The sequence below is a fragment of the Ctenopharyngodon idella genome, chromosome 12, assembly GCF_019924925.1.
Source record: "Ctenopharyngodon idella isolate HZGC_01 chromosome 12, HZGC01, whole genome shotgun sequence".
Classification (NCBI taxonomy): domain Eukaryota; kingdom Metazoa; phylum Chordata; class Actinopteri; order Cypriniformes; family Xenocyprididae; genus Ctenopharyngodon; species Ctenopharyngodon idella.
Window position 1 is genome coordinate 19,528,001 of NC_067231.1, and position 16,979 is coordinate 19,544,979.

A 16,979-nucleotide genomic window follows, 5' to 3' on the forward strand; every position below is an offset into this window, starting at 1 on the left:
CTATAAAGTTAAACAATATCGCCTCTTGTTCTTTATCTGTACCCCCATTGTCCTAAGCTAAATTTTACTTTATGGATTTTTGGCTGTTTGGTGTATTGTGATATTCAAGATATTTAAAAATGGTTTCATTTACAATATCAGTCACAAGTTTGGACACACTTAATCAAGTATTGATTCCTATGATTTTAAAAATGTTTGTTGACAAATATAAGTAGTACCTAGATATGTCTTTCTATACAAAATTTACATTTTTTTAAATGTATTTATTTATTTATTTATTTTTTAATTAAATAAATGGATGAGTAGGCATGGATGATGAAAGAAAGCAGCCAACAAGTTTCATAGGTATGATGACTTTGATTATGCTGTTTATATAAATTGTGGTAAGAAGTTATTAAACTATTATTATTTATAATTAGTAGGTGTGTCAAAAATGTTAACCAGTGGTGATGAATGCCCTTGTATTCAAATTTTAACATTTAAACTGTGTTAAATATTATAGTTCAAGACAAAAACTTGCATTTGATATCTTAGGCCCTAACCCAAAGTGAAGAAAAAAAAGTTAAGAAAAGACCAGATGTGTGAGAAACCATTTTTGATGACACATACAGTTTAGCAGGCTATATATTTAGTGAAGCTCAAAAATTACAACAACTTCAGCACTGGACAAACACCACATTCCCTCTAAAAAAGGTATGTTTGGTTTATGTTCTTTAAAAAAAAATTCCACACTGCTGTTTTGAAATTATGTTAATGTATCACACAATGTACCAAATAGTGTATTTTTAATATAACTAATTGAAAATTGTCCATTTTTTATGTGTGCGCAGATACATTCTGATTTGTATAAAAAAAAAGAATCCACCCTAGAGAGCGATGGCAGCGATAGTCACCGGGCTCATCCCAATCCTCCGTACTGCGGTGGACTCCACCGCCACCTATAAAGGTCGCACCATGTGGTTCGGCTTGCTCTGCATCCGCCTTGTGACCATCTTTCTGGCTCAGTTTCCATGGAAAAGCCTAAATGACGATTTCATCTGTAACAACAGTTCACAGTTCTGCAATAGAGCTTGCTTTAATAAACACTTTGACCGTTCTATAGTGATGGCATGGCATTTCCTCTTCATCCTTCTTGTGCTCTCGGTCCTTCTCATGGAGCTTTTTTCTTCCCATCTTCGATCTTCATTCCAGAAGAAAAAAGAGAGAGAAATGGAATCTGGAAGCGAGCAGGGAGGTGCCATTGATCCCACCGTGACTGTTGGTGGTAGGATGATGATAGACCTCCACAAGAGCAAAAGCAGTCTGGTGGTGTACCTGTTCAGCTTGATTCTGCGGATTGTAGTGGAGGTTTTGTTCGTGTATATCTTGCTGTTCTGGGTTCTGCCTAAATTGAATGAGTCGGTTTATGTTTGTGAGTTAAGTTTTAAAGGATGTTCAGTACAGCAGTGTGTGGTCCGAGGAGCAGCAGAAAAGACAATGTCTGTTTATGCACTGCTGTTTGTATCTGCCCTGGTTATTATTACAAGCAGTGGATTTTTTTTCTACTCAATAGGCCACTATCTCTGAAATGGTTAACAAAAGGTTCTTGGTGAACACAAGCATATTAATAGCATTAATGCAACTGTTCCGTTTTTTTTTTTTTTTTTTTTTTTTAAATTTCTGAAATGCTTCATTATGACTTACTGTGCCCAATATTGTAATTAATATGATTGTATTTTTGGTTCCACTTTATATTAAGTGTCTTTAACTACTATGTACTAACATTTAAATTTATAATTTGTTACAGTGCACTTATTGTGTATGTACATGATTTTACATTGTATTTGTATTTTTAAAATACCTGCATGTAATTACAGCTGTAATTAATTACATCTATAATTACACCGTTGACCCTTCTCTTAAATCTACCCATACCACCAAACCTGTCCCTAACCCACCTCAATAGCAGCAAATGTGTTTCGCAATACAATACGAACAAAATAAGTTTATTATACTTATTTTTTGATGTAAGTACATAGTAGTTAGGCAGCTAAAATAAAGTGTAACCAAATCTTTATTTAATGTGATTGAATTTGTAATTTTTTTTTCAATAACTTTATATATATATATATAATTTATATTTCCCAGTGTTGGGTCAGAAAAATAAACTTGTCAAAGGGAAAACTATTATTTTTCTTACACCATTGATTGATATTTGTTCTTGTTTTAAGCATAAAGTCACTTAATTTTGACTATTTAAAAAACAAAAAACTATAGTAAGAAAGATATTTTTTGCAGTGCTAGAACAAAAATGTGTTAAGAAAATGCTTTTTGGCTTTGCATGGTGTTTCTGTGTCTGCAGTTATGTGGTGTTCGGGCTGGGTGATAAGTCATTTTTTGTGTGTCCATATCTTTTTGTGTGAATGCTGACTGAGCTGTTCAACTTGTTCTTTTCAAATCTCCGACAGTACACAATATAAAAATGTTTCAGAAAACACAAAGAATTTTATTTTGCTGGCCAGAATTTATTTCTTTATAATATCTCTACTGAAATGTACACATATATTAATTGTTGGAACATTAATAATTATGTTAGCTGTATGTTTTGAGCATTTTAAGTAGCATAAGATAATCACAGACCATATGGCAATATATATATATATATGGCTGATAATAGCAGATCAGTTGCAGAGGTCTGTGCTGCAGCAGTATCTCTCCACCTGAGGAGGCACAACATAATCACACTCCTTAGCTTTGGCACATCTGCGCACCTCACCGTCTACAAAAAGAAATGCACACAATAGCTTTCACAAAAGGCTCTTGGGTTGAAAAATAATACTCTGGTTGAAAATAATACTGTCATTAGACTTCATCAGTTTATCATTAAGATGCACCTGTATCTCAGGTTTACACATGAACCGTAATCTGCAGTACTTAAAGGGTTAGTTCACCCAAAATTGAAAATTACCCCATGATTTACTCACCCTCAAGCCAACAGGTGTATATGATCTTCTTTCATATGAACACAATCGGAGATATATTTAAAAATATCCTTGCTCCTCCAAGCTTTATAATAAGTCCTGGTTGAGTTTACTTGATTGAAACATGTTATTTTAATATGAAAACATCAAGTTAAGTCAAAAAGTAATCGTTTCAAGTCAATTTAACATGAAGCAATTAAATTTGAACCAGAAACCTAATACATTGGTGTTGTATCAAAATAAGTTCAAAAAATCATATAGAAAAAAATCAAAAGAGACCTTATGTGTACCACGAGCGATACAGTGGAATGCTAACAGGTTAATAAAGGCCTTCTTTCTCCATATACACCTAGGATGGCTTGAGGGTGAGTAAATCATGGTATAATTTTCATCTTTTGGTGAACTATCCCTTTAAGTAAGGCACTATCCAATTTTTTCTGATTTAGCATCTGAGGAAATGAATACGGTCAACTCACAGGCTGGAGCATGCATTCTGATCCTAATGCAGGTATCGAGACCACTGCTGCATTCTCTCTCCTCAATCTCATTACAGTTGGGTTCTTCTTTGTTGATCTTCCTGCAGTAGTTGCACCTCAGTGCCTGTGCAACTAATAAGATCACAATTTTGAAATGTATCTTTATCATTGTGATGGGAAAATAATAATAATAAAAAGCTTCTGCTGTGTGCTGATTTCATTATAGCAATCTACTATATTTTCTTACAATTATAGGAAAAAATATCTTACAATTCAGAATAATATATATATATATAATCAATGGCCAGGAAATTAGATAAAGTAATTTGGCATAGAATAGCCTTCCCCAACTTGCAGACAGCTTTTTACAGGAAGAAGAGTCAGTGTTGTTCCACTCAATGTTAATGGCTTCAAACAGTTAATGAGTAATTAAAAAAAATGTCTTCCAGTTCGTTTGAGTTTAATGTGAGACCAAATATTCACTATAGGGTTCAAATCCGACCAGGCCAAAACATGAGCCTGATGGACTTGTTCTCAAGCCACTTCTTGGTTGTCTCTGCAATTTGAGCATGAGCATTGTCTTGTTGAAAATAACATCTGATCATAAATTAGATAAATTTTAATTTCTGGGAATCAAGCCATTCTGCAATATTCTCCTGTACTCCAAAGCATTAAATGACTTTTCACGGTGAAATAGCTCACCAACACCAGCAGCTAAAAAAGCTCCCCACACAATGACACCTCTCCCCTCCATGCTTCACTGTGTTAGAGATGCAGTTATTATATATTTCTCAGCAGATTGTCGAAGACAACGCTCTGGAGCATCACCATGCAACTCGTGTTTCATTGTGATTCATCACTCCACACACAACTTCCAATATTCTGCCAAAAACTTGTTTCTGTCTTTGATGTTTTTCTTAGACAGCAATGGCTTTTTAAGTTGTGCATTTACTTAAATTTTGCCAATGTCCTGACTAATCACTTGTGGTTAAGAGAATTAAAAGATTAGTGTTTTGCCATATATATATATATATATATATATATATATATATATATATATATATTTTTTTTTTTTTTAATTACCTGATATTATAAAAAGCACAACCTGTTTACTTTAATTGTATTACAAAGAAATTCTGAAAACAGTCAAAATTGTTTTCCACTCACCACAGAGGGCACTTAAGATCATGATCAGAACCAATGTGCGGGATCCCATCTTTTCTTTCTTTCTTTTTCAAACTGACAGAAATTAATGATAATGAGTGATTAAATATGGAAAAAAAAAAATACATGTAAAATCAATATATTTATGCATGAAGACTAAAATTGCTGTAAAGAAATACTGTAGTCTGATATAATATCTTTCTTACCTTCTTAGTCTTGCCCAAGAATTAATCACAGAGATGAATACAGCATGTATATATATATATATGACACCTGATAGCAAGTGCCCTCCTCCCTGCCCTAACAATAACTTGCTATGGGGTATTACATGTCCTATGTACCATTTACATCCTCAGTTTAAATAAACACATATAGTCATTATAACATAAAACAAACTTTATAATATAATCAAATGTTTTATTTCCTTTAGAAACAGTTTTATTACAATTACCCTGTTTTTCAAGGGTATTTGGACACACTTTACACATGTTACTTAAATCTAATTACTTTTACTTTTACTTTTAAAATTGCTAATATATAATACTTGTTGTCATCTTACATAAAAACAGCATGTAAGAACAATTTAAGTTACATATTTTAGATATAAAAAGCATGATTATGAAAACAGTATCTCACACATTGCCACAGTATTGAGGTCATTTGCTTTGTGTGAACAACAATGGTGAAATATTACACTGTCACACCCTAATGTTCCCAGTCCTTTCTTACCCGATGGCTAAACTGAACAATGCACAAATTTTGAGAATCAAGAAATTAAAGTTTATATCATTATCAGGTTTAAATTAATTTTATGTTTTATAAACAAATACCAGAAAAAAACTATAACACACATCTGAATAACAAGGAAAATCAACAAGTGACTGTCTTTTAGAGAAAAAAATATCTGTATAAAAACAATCAAATACCTTACAGAAAAATAACAATCTCATTTAAAAAGTCATCAACAAAACATCAAATTTATGAATGACAGAAAATGAATACTTGATGTTTTCCCCTCACTGATCCTGGTCACCTTAGTATAAAATTGTGTTGTAGTCCACAGAACCCTCTTTATACAGACACATCGAAAGGATCATACCACATATCTGCAAAAAAGAATGAAAGATATTTTTCATAAATGGACCATCCATGGATCAACCATTCAGTTAACCATTAATAATATAATATCTAATTATGGCAATGCCCTCAATTAACGATTTTGGTAAAACATTGCAGATTCAAATGCTGCGACCAAGCCAATGGACGAATCTTCACACCACACACTAGGCTACTATTATAACAGCACAAACAACATATACCTTGCCAGTATTCCACAGTGAAATCTCTGTGAGGAAAGATACAATTAAAAGTAACCACTGAGACCTTTGTACAATCATATTCTGCAACTCTGAGCTCACAAAACAAAGTCACACAGTAACAAAACCGTATGAAAATTTAATACAGCCAAAAGTAAGACCATAGCGCTGTATGTCTAATCTGAGAAACAATACTGTTCATTGGTTAATATGTCATTTCCACACCAAGCAGAACCATGCATTAACTATAACAAAACATATTACACAGCACTCTACAATACTCAATTCTGATCAATCGCAGCATTCAGCGGTCAGAAATTTCGTAATGTTCACCATTGTCCATAGCAACACTTCAGTCCGCTCATCCGGGCTAGTATTAAGCTGCGGTCATATTTACCATTGTTTGGCGCATTTCCGCAGCCAGAATTCAGTTGTTTTAACAGGAATCCATTTGCAGGGCGAAAGTTTTATCCAAGCAGCTTTTGCATTGTGTTCTGTTGATGATTCATACATCGATTGACATTATAGATGATGGATCTTTTTTGCCCCTGCATGAAATTTTGCTAATTTTACCACTCTCTTTTGTTTCAAAGAAATGCAACTAACTCAATCTTCAGTCTCAGTTATCATCTTTTTTTTTTTTTTTAAATAGGAACTTCAGTTTTAATTGCAGTGTTCATCTTACTGCTAGGCCAATTGATTTGCATGTTTAGTGTACTTTTTTATTCCTTAACGGAAGATTTAAGATAATATACAGGTAAGATTATACAATAATTTCTAATCAATATTTCATGTCCACGCATTTATATTTGTGAGAAGCTGTGTAATAAGTGGGATAATGTTCACTCAGTATTTTGTTATTCCAAAATTAATAACAAACCCCTTAAAGCTGGAATACCGTTTGTTTTGTTCAGAAGGACTTGAAAGTTTCCCTTACGAAAAAGAAGTTCATTTTATGAAGTATAGCCTACTTAAGTAATGTTCAAGTATATTTTTAAGTATACTTTATGTAGTAAATATACTAATATCAATGTGTACTAGTAGTAAACTTGTAAATGTACTATTTCAATACTGCTTCTGACTAAATTGGCCCAAATAAAGTATACGTGTAAGTGTACTATAAGTGTAACAGTAGTAAACTTTAAGTGCACAACTAGTTTTCTTTAAGTGAACATAACATCATACTTATAGTTTACTATTTATATATTATTTTTGCACTTTCAGTATACTACTATGTTCCAATTTAGTTGTTAATTTTTTTATACTGAAATATATCTTTAACTGTACTTTAATTTTAAAAACATTTTATTGCATGCATCCTTTTTATCAACACTTGAATGTGGCTAAGTTTAATAAAGAAAGGCAACATTTCAAACAAAAAGTTGAGAAAATAGAATTTTTTGTCAAAGACTATGCCTGGATCAGATTCAGAATGATGATCAAAACACAGATGGAGTAGATCGAGTCCATTAACACCCCCAAAGCTTCACAGTCGTTTCCTTATTATGGGTTCATCATTTCTTTCAGTAACATTAGGCAGTTGTGATTTAAATGCAGTTTAATGTTTGATGATTGCGTTATTTTACATTTGCGTAAGCAATCTTCTATCACTTGCTTCAGCTTCTTCTTTTCCTGTGTTTTGATCGAAGATTCTGTACTAGAAGATGCGTAATAGCGCCCCCTACCGTACAAAAATTAAAACATGGATAGCTAGAAAAATTCAGTCGGTGGACGGGAAAGAGTAAAGTAGATTTGAAGTAAATTCCTATGTACACTACCAGTGGAGTAGCCTACAAAAAATGCAGATACTCAGAATTGGGAACATATCTGTTTTCTTTATAAATCAATATTTTCAAACAATGTAAGTTTATAAGACTACGTTAAAAAACTATGTTTAACTATGTTAAAAAAATATATATATTATTAAAAATATATTTAGCCTACTATACTATATTTAGCCTAAGTATACTTTGAATACTTAATTATACTTTTAAGTATATTTTGATCAAAAGACTGAGTCCAAGTATAGGCCAAATATACTTAGACTTTTCTGTCAGTATTAGTCAAGTATACTTAAGTGCAATTTTAAGTATATTTCTGATAAGTACGTAAAGTATAATTCTGAAAAGTACATAAAAAGTAGACTGAAAGTGTGCTTTTTTGTTTTTAGTTTAAAAGAAGTATACTAATGGAACACTTGAATAAACTTCTTTTTCGTAAGGGTTGGTAGTGTTTGGTAATCTTATTTTGTGTGATCCTCAGTCATTGTATGAAGTCCAGTTTTTCTTTGTAACCATTTACAAAGTTGGCAAGTGTATGATGCCAAGTGTTTTAAAATGTGTGTATTGTATTCCAGACTTTATGGGTGATACCAACTATACATTAACTGTACATCCATGCAAAAATGACACCACACTAGTCACAAACAGAGACCTGGACAGCTGAATGTGGCTGCCATGTGACCTTTTGGGGCAGCAACGGTGTGTGCGATTAAGGCAACAATAAGATACCAGACAAATCCACTGAAGACACTATGAGACATATGGCCAGAGGTGGGAAATAAAACCTTCATCAACACCATTAATTGCTCCTGTTATACTAAATTTATTCTCATTACCTCTAATTCTGAATTGGGTTTAATGTGTTTGGTGACAGCTTGCTTACCTCCACCACAGAAATGGCCAAAATAACCACCAAAATCAAGAGAAGATTTTCTTCCAGCCATGTTTTTATCTTGTCACTGCAACTCTTTGAGAGAGAGAAAAGAGGTACAACTCAATTTGTTATGTTGGAACACAATTTACAAAATGATTACAGGGCAGAGTTGAAACCGTACCTGTTCATAAATCGAGCATACAGTGTTATTCGAAATGGAAACATTTGAGAAACATGAACATGCTTGTGTTGCATTGACAGTGGCATTGCTAATTGCTAGGTAGACGCAGGAACAAGGTATAGAATCCCCCCAGTCAAGTTTCCCATGCCAACCACAGCATTCGGTCTGCAAAGATATAATGGAGATGGTATTTTGTTTCAGACTTAGCAATAATTGTCAAAGTTTGCTTTCAAGTTCTACTGATATCATGGCATATAACAGCACCTCTGGCCTGTAGCATGTATTATGCATTATGTACACGTGGCATGTATTATGCTGATCATTTTATCTAGAGCTCTATTTTAGAAATATTGCATCTTCAAGAAAGCTATTTTTGTAGTCAAACACCTTCTCTTAAAATTTTATAAGCTGAATGAGATGTGTTATCCAAAAGTGGGCCGAAACTGCTCTGATCCCTGGCATATACACTGGGGGAAAAAATCATTTTTGCTGCTTGTTCAATTAATTAAAATGAGCTAAAGCAACACAATTGCTTGATTTAATTCTGTTCAGCTCACTTACATATGTAAAACCAATTTGCGTCAGGACTACATGAATAATTTTTGTGGCATTAAAGGGTTAGTTCACCCAAAAATTCTGTCATCATTTACTCACCCTCATGTCATTCCAAACCATTCGTTCATCTTCAGAACAGAAATGAAGATCTTTTTAATGAAATATGGGAGTTCCATTGACAGCCTACGCAACTACCACTTTCAAGCCCCAGAAAGGTAGTAAAGACATCTTTAAAGTAATCCATGTGATTCCAGTGGTTTAACTTCAATTTTATGAAGTGACGTGAGTGCCCATAACCCATAATTTACCACTTTATTTACAAAATATTAATCTCCAACGCATGTTCATGCAATGTCTGCTCTCACATCAGATTCACGCTTCAACACAACACACATACATCATAGTGCTCTCATGAATGCACATTGGAGATTAACTAATATTTTGTAAATAAAGTGGTATATTATGTTTTTTTTTTGTTTGTTTGTTTGTTTGTTTTTTGCGCAAACAAAGCATTTGCGTTGCTTCATAAAATTTAAGTTAAACCACCGGAATTACGTGGATTACTTTTATGATGTCTTTACTACCTTTCTGGGCCTTGAAAGTGGTAGTTGCGTAGGCTGTCAATGGAGGAACAGAAATCTCTCAGATTTCATTAAAAATATTTTCATTTGAGTTCCAAAGATGAACACAAGTCTTACGGGTTTGGAATAATATGAGGGAGAGTAATTAATGACAGAATTTTCATTTTTGTGTGAACTATCCCTTTAACGTCAGTTCAGTGACAAACTATAAATGCCTAAAATTAAGATGGATTAAATAAAATCAAAAACTCATTCACTTTGTTACTTTTACTTAATTCCATGTGTGAAATGTACTTGAAAAAACTGAGTGTAAAAGCTTGCAAAGGAAAAATGTAGTCAGTTTTACGTAAAGTTTTTTTATATATAATTTTCTTTTTGTTGTGTACTGCCATGTGTTGATGTCTGCTGTACTGTTTCTCTCACCGTCATCTGAATGTACTCTAGAGTCTTTTTAAAACGCTGGAGACTGGAGTCATTTCTTCCAAATGTTTTTATTAGATTAAGAGTATTGTCCTCTAGTGAATCGACCAACTGATTAAGAGTGAGGGGAGAAAACAAGTTAAAGATGTTTTGGTCATGATTTTATCTGAAATATTGGCTTCATAGACATATAACATTTCAAAAATGGAAATCAATCATACTGATTAAAAGCTTGACACCAAAGATGATTAATTAAGTAATGTGCTGGATGTGTATAAAAAGCCCAACGCCAAACAGGGTGGGACTGCAGATCTGCATGCTTGAGTTACCTGATTCTTCTGGGTGTAGAAAAGAACCCCACCCACTATCTGAGCCGCAAGAAGAACTGTGAGCAGGATGAAATACTGCAGATAAACGAAGCTCATTTTAATACTGCTACAGCTCAGTGGAGCAGATCAACTTACTTCTGCATTACAAACACAAGTACCAAGAACATACACAATTCCCAAGAGGCTGGTGACTAGTACTAGGCTCATAACATTTTAGGAGTTGTTCTAACAAATAACCTATTTTTAAGGTTAAAGAGTATGTTAAATGACACAAATCTCAAATCAGTCACATCAATCATGTTTTGTTTCTCTGAAAACTCACAATTGCCAGCAGACATTTGACAGTCTTCAGAGAACCCAGACATCCTAGGAAGCCTAATGACATGGTCACAGAGCCACTGGTGATCAGCAAGTAGGAGAAGAGAGATACGGAAAGGTAGGGAGGGGAGGTGACTGCAAAAAAACATAGACAAAATGCTTTAATAGTTTGCAATATACAGTCATTAATAGACAAAGAATCAAAACAGCACTGTCTGGGATTTCCACACACAAATAAATATAAAACTTACTGAAAATGCTGGTCTCTGAAAATAGCATCCATAGTCCCATAGATAAGAGGAGTGATCCTAAGAGCTAAATGAGAAAAAAAAGAAAGAAAAAACACAGTCCAACAGCAAGCTGACATGCACATTTTATAAAATGTAAAAGTTTTGCCTTGTTGAGAAAAAAGGGAACATGTATTATATATGGCTGCAAGGAAAGTGCTGTTGAATGGGTTTTATATTTTTGGTATGTATTTCATTTTGGATCAGTTAAACGTGTCTGAGGACTCGTATGCAACTTACAAAGAATATTAAGTTGAAGAGAAATAGGAAGTATTTGGTGAGACTGAGACAGCACTCAGACGCCATATCTGTAAGCACAAAATAAATAGATAAATATCTTCTGAGAACCACTGTAAACAGGATGACAAGAAGAACTGCTCCACTTTTATTGTTCACAGAACAAAAAAATCAAGTTGGTTTCACACAGTTCAGTACTTTTTTTTAAGAACAGCATGTGTGTTAAATTTGTTTTTGTATTTGTTTATATGGATTTGTTGCTCGGAAAGAAAAAAAAAAACCCTGCTTCTCTCTTCAAGCACAAAAACAGAACAGGGTGCAGGAAGTGTCTTGTACTCTCGTATTTCCTTGCCTACGGTAACGAAACCAAAGCTATCGTTTTACACAGGCATGCATTAACTATTCAAGCACTAGCTAGCACATGGGACAAAAGTGCTTTGTTTGCTGTTATGAAAGTTCGAGAATATATCCTTCGGGGGTTACGTAAATTCATGTTTTTTATAGGATTACATCCTGTTCGACGGTTAAAACAGCCAGTGATTTTTGCTATTCCTCCCCTTTTATAATGTTATTGTAACCAGAAACAGTTTTTTTTTTTTTTTTTTACATTTATGGAATAAAATCAGTTTTTTCAGGAAATCGTATCTCAGATAAACAATGTTTCTACATAATCAGCATCTAATTGGCATTTATCAAAACATTTTAATGATCTGACTGATGTCTTATAATGCTTTCTAAAATAAACTGTTTCACCAAAGAAATAAAGATGTAAAACTTACCTTAAACAAACTGGGCAAAGTCGGTAAGATTACACGGTGGGTAAATGAAATGTGGCAGCCTCACATGAGATCATGTAAAAATAAATTTTGCATAAATAAAATGTTCAATTCTGATTCGCTGTATTGCTTGAGAGTTCATGCCTGTAAGCAAAGCATCACTGACTATACTTCAGTAGAAAGCAGGTGTACAGAACACCCACCATAAATAAAATATCAGCCCTAGTAACAGACTCGTACACCTTTTAGATCCACATATCCCCACTTACTTTTCTGAATTAGCAGCATTTAATTTGAAATATGTAAATTATTATTCATGCTATGACATTTTGTGATGTTTTCATGTTTTTCACAGGCTGCAAGAGTTAGAAAATGTAATTGATTTGACATTTATAAAAAAGCAACACTGAAAAAGTTTTGTTTTCATCTAACAATTCCCATATGGTGCCTAAGACTTCATGATATCGATTTCTGAGAGGGAACAAAAGAAATGACCTCAGATATAAGAGCATACCTGTTCTTAACAGCACATGAGTGCATGAAAATGAAACACAGGGGCAGAGATCAAGGTTAATTCATCTGAGGTCACTATTATGCCTCCCACAGGAGCCTGAAATTTCAGCTCTCATTCCCTGTTTCAACAAGCTTCCTGACCGGCCTGTCCCCCCCCACCCCCGCCCCAAATACAGCTTTAGCACAATTAGTGGTAGATAATTAGGTGGAATGTTTTAGGGCTTCCCTGTTAATGGATAGAAAGGGGCAGTAGGTGCTGTAATTATATCTAGGGCAAAGTGCTGTTATTAAATGGAGGAAAGCATCATGGATTGAAATGGATTTCAATATTGTCTCATGTGATCAGAGACACATGTTTAAGAGTAGATACAGACAGACAGACAGACAGACAGATAGATAGATAGATAGATAGATAGATAGATAGATAGATAGATAGATAGATAGATTGATTGATTGATTGATTTGTGGTCAGAATTATTGGCACCTTTGGTAAATATGATCACTGTAAAAATAAACCTGCATTGTTTATCCTTTTGATCTTTAATTCATAAAATTAGCAAAAATCTAACCTTTCATTGAAGGAAAAGAATTGAAAGTGGGGGAAAATCACATTATGAAATAAATGTTTTAAATTGTTATAAATGTTTTTACACGTTGGCCACAATTATTGGCAGCCTTTTATTCAATACTTTTTGCAACCTCCTTTTGCCAAGATAACAGCTCTGAGTCTTCACCTATAATGCCTGATGAGTTTGGAGAACACCTGACAAAAGAGACCATTCCTTCATACAGAATCTCTCCAGATCCTTGAGATTCCCAGCTCCATGATGGTGCTTCTTCTCTTCAGTTCACTCCACTCATTTTCTTTAGGGTTCAGGTCAGGAAACTGGGACGACCATGGCAGAAGCTTCATTTTGTGCTCAGTGACACATTTTTGTTTTGGTTTTGATGTTTGTTTTGGATCATTGTCCCAATGGAAGATCCAATCATGGCCCATTATTGGATTTCTAGAAGAAGCAGTCAGGTTTTGATTTTTTTTATCTGTTGGTATTTGATAGAATCCATGATACCATGTATCTGAACAAGATGTCCAGGACCTCCAGCAGAAAAATAGGCCCACAGCATTAAAGATCCAGCAGTATTTTTTTTATCCATGTGTGCACCAAACCCATCTGGTGGGTTTGCTGCCAAAAAGCTCTTTTTTTAGTTTCATCTGACCATAGAAGCCAGTCCCGTTTGAAGTTCCAGTTGTGTCTGACAACTGAATATGCTGGAGATTGTTTCTGGATGAGAGCAGAGGATTTTTCTTGAAACCCTCCTGAACAACTTGTGGGGATGTAGGTGCTGTTTGATAATTTTTTTTAGGCTTTCTGAGACTCCAGCTGTGATCCTTGGAGAGTCTTTGGCCACTCAAACTTTCCTCCTCACTTCACATTAGGACGATTTAGACACATGTCCTCTTCCAGGCAGATTTGTAACATCTTTAGTTGATTGAAACTTCTTAATTATTGCCCTGATAGTGGAAATGGGGATTTTCAATGTGTTAGCTTTTTTCTTACAGCCACTTTCTATTTTGTAAAGCTCAACAAACTTTTGCTGCACATCAGAACTATATTCTTTGGTTTTTCTCATTGTGATGAATGATTAAGGGAATTTGGCCTTTGTGTTTCCTCATGTTTATACTCCCGTGGAACAGGAAGTCATGGCTGAACAATTTCATGCTCCTAGTCACCCTGGTGTGCTAAAAAATGTAAATATGAATGGGAATATACTTCAGAGATGTTTTACTCATAAAAAATTCTAGGGGTGCCAGTAATTGTGACCGACGTGTTTTGGAGAAAAACATTTATTTCATAATGTGATTTTCCCCCCACTTTCAATTCTTTTCCTTCAATGAAAGGTTATATTTTTGCTAATTTTATGAATTAAAGATCAAAAGGGATAAACAATGCAGATCTATTTTTATAGTCATCTTTGATCATATTTACCAAGAATGCCAATAATTCTGACCACAACTGTATTTAGAACATATTTTTGTTAACTGGATAGATTAGATAGATAGATATCAAGTAAACATTTTTTTTAGATGCACTATTTTACTGAACTATTGCTTCTCTCTTTCCCTCCTGTACTGTATAACCTTGCTAAAAGTCTGATTAATTCTGTCTCATCATTCTCTGTCCTTCCTCCCTCTCTGTAAACAGCACCAGTAATTATGGAAAATGAACAAATGAACATCGTACTAATAGAGTTTCATTATGTTAATATGCTGTATGCTGCTGGGTGTATAAAAGACAGACTGTCCCTCATTCAGACACACACCTGCAGCAACCCTGTTATTTGAAGGTTACAGGCTGTCTCTTTTTTTCTGGAATTCTGATTTTTTTTATTAATATTTATAAACCGCAACTGTTCTCTTAGAAGGTAAGTGTTATTTGCATTGTGTTTGTTTATGTTTTAACCACTGTACTATTATCAGGATTGTGTGTTAAAAGTTTCTTATAGAATGAGGTAAAACAAAATGTTTAATTTAAACATTTATAAAACATCACAAAAGTAAACTCAGTCAGTCTAGTTGCTATTACACATTGGTAAACACCTAACTAACCCTACCCATACATACAACAGCAATTGTTATAAGCTTTTTTCCCCCTTTCAAATAACATGGTTTGTTTTACAGTGCTTGTACATGTTACATGTACTTTTTTTTGTACAGATGCAGACAAATTGTGCTCTACTCTGCATCTCACTCTGTGTCTTTACTGCACATCTCTCAAGGATCCATGGCATGACCCTCATGGTACATCTTCTATTACCTCTTCTTGGGCTCAACAAGATAGATGATTGTTTTTTCATCATCTCTTTTATGGGTCTCTCTATTAATCCCACAGAATCCAGAGAAAAAAGGCTGGACTCTACACAGTGCTGGGTACCTACTAGGACCTTGTAAGTGCATTGCATTCAAACAATTAGACAGAGTTTTGTGCAAATGTGTATTTTAACTGCATTTAATATTGGTTTTATTGCTTTAATGTTGTGGTTCTCCTCTTACAGATGCTCACAGAAGTCTTAATGTAAGACACAGAGCTACGGGCAAAAGAGACGTGTGGAATGAGAGTTCAAGCGTACCAACATCTTCATACAGTCAGTCCTTAAAGCATTTATAATTACCTTATTAGTAGTTTTATTATGAATAGCCAACCTTAAGGAATAATCTGAAATATTAGTACATTCTTCTTTGTTAAATTAATTGTTAGTAGTTTTAAAGTAGAACATTTTTTTTCTTATTCCATAGATGATTCATATCTTCTCTCACTGCTGGGTCGTCTTGCATATCTGCGATTAAAAGGTGAATTTCATGATAGTTTCAATGATTTGTTTCCTTTTATGTCTACTGAAAAAAATTATGATTCTAGGCAAGTAAAAGTACTATTTTTCTCTTTCAGAAATGGGAATGACTGAAGATTTTAGTGGCTCTTTAATTAATGGCCATATGAAGCAATAACAGATATCTCTGTTTTCATCCTTTGTTATCATTATTTATTACGCATTAACAAGTAGTTAAAACTGGTAAATTGCATAGGATTAATATCACATGAATCTGATTTGGCTCATCTCACCACTTTATACAGAACCATTGTTGGTGCATAATTACCTGCTTCAGAGTTTAAATAAAGTACTTCATGGCAAATGTTTTAAAAAGCCTTTTATATTTATTCTATATAAAAAGTAAATTGTGGTAATGGGTGCAGCAGTGTGGTGGTCAATCAGAGGTGAAAACTACTAATGAAACCTGTTGATTTCACCAATGCCATTTACAAACAGACACTTTTAAACAATTAGCAAACTAATAGTACGTTGATTCCAATAAACATTTTGTATGACTAACACAGTGACAGAATAATTTCGAAAGATTTGCCCCAAAATGTATCTTTTAAAGGCTAGTGGGTGTGTATATATTTCTATGAAGTGTAATAAAGTGAAATTGGGTCAAGATTTATTTCAGACCAGATTTCTTGAATACTAATGCGTCCTATGTGTTTTGGATGTCATTCTCTTCAATCTCAAATGTAGACAATGTAATAAAGAGCAAAGATTTAACACTTGGCGTCATCTTGTGGCAGATAAAGGAAATGACATCCTTGTAAATGGATGCTTAAAAGGAAATTTCTGTCAAGTACTCACCCTCATGTCTTCCAAATGCGCAAGAT

The 16,979-nt window shown here is 34.0% G+C and overlaps 4 protein-coding genes across 5 annotated transcripts; 2 read left to right on the forward strand and 2 right to left on the reverse strand.

Moving 5' to 3' along the window:
• The first annotated feature begins 117 nt into the window (after positions 1–117).
• gjz1 (gap junction protein zeta 1) lies at positions 118–2,061 on the forward strand. The gene is made up of 2 exons (XM_051914835.1): positions 118–693; positions 831–2,061. Exon 2 carries the CDS (start codon positions 877–879, stop codon positions 1,564–1,566), a length of 690 nt encoding a protein of 229 aa, XP_051770795.1. The 5' UTR covers positions 118–693; positions 831–876; the 3' UTR covers positions 1,567–2,061.
• A 422-nt stretch (positions 2,062–2,483) lies between these two features.
• On the reverse strand, positions 2,484–4,948 carry LOC127523765 (CD59 glycoprotein-like). Of its 2 annotated transcripts, XM_051914841.1 has the most exons (4): positions 4,807–4,948; positions 4,604–4,675; positions 3,437–3,568; positions 2,484–2,758 (listed from the first exon to the last, which is right to left on the reverse strand). In XM_051914841.1, exons 2-4 carry the CDS (start codon positions 4,650–4,652, stop codon positions 2,661–2,663), a joined length of 279 nt encoding a protein of 92 aa, XP_051770801.1. In that variant the 5' UTR covers positions 4,653–4,675; positions 4,807–4,948; the 3' UTR covers positions 2,484–2,660. The 2 variants fall into 2 exon arrangements, with proteins under 2 accessions (XP_051770801.1, XP_051770800.1); XM_051914840.1 differs by having other exon boundaries at positions 4,604–4,835.
• A 48-nt stretch (positions 4,949–4,996) lies between these two features.
• cd37 (CD37 molecule) lies at positions 4,997–12,358 on the reverse strand. The gene is made up of 9 exons (XM_051914834.1): positions 12,259–12,358; positions 11,483–11,550; positions 11,207–11,270; positions 10,960–11,090; positions 10,638–10,712; positions 10,312–10,419; positions 8,753–8,917; positions 8,581–8,664; positions 4,997–5,706 (listed from the first exon to the last, which is right to left on the reverse strand). Exons 2-9 carry the CDS (start codon positions 11,546–11,548, stop codon positions 5,635–5,637), a joined length of 765 nt encoding a protein of 254 aa, XP_051770794.1. The 5' UTR covers positions 11,549–11,550; positions 12,259–12,358; the 3' UTR covers positions 4,997–5,634.
• A 2,688-nt stretch (positions 12,359–15,046) lies between these two features.
• On the forward strand, positions 15,047–16,752 carry gall (galanin-like). Its single transcript, XM_051915227.1, has 6 exons — positions 15,047–15,192; positions 15,485–15,568; positions 15,660–15,714; positions 15,823–15,912; positions 16,064–16,117; positions 16,215–16,752. Exons 2-6 carry the CDS (start codon positions 15,485–15,487, stop codon positions 16,271–16,273), a joined length of 342 nt encoding a protein of 113 aa, XP_051771187.1. The 5' UTR covers positions 15,047–15,192; the 3' UTR covers positions 16,274–16,752.
• Positions 16,753–16,979: the final 227 nt, after the last annotated feature.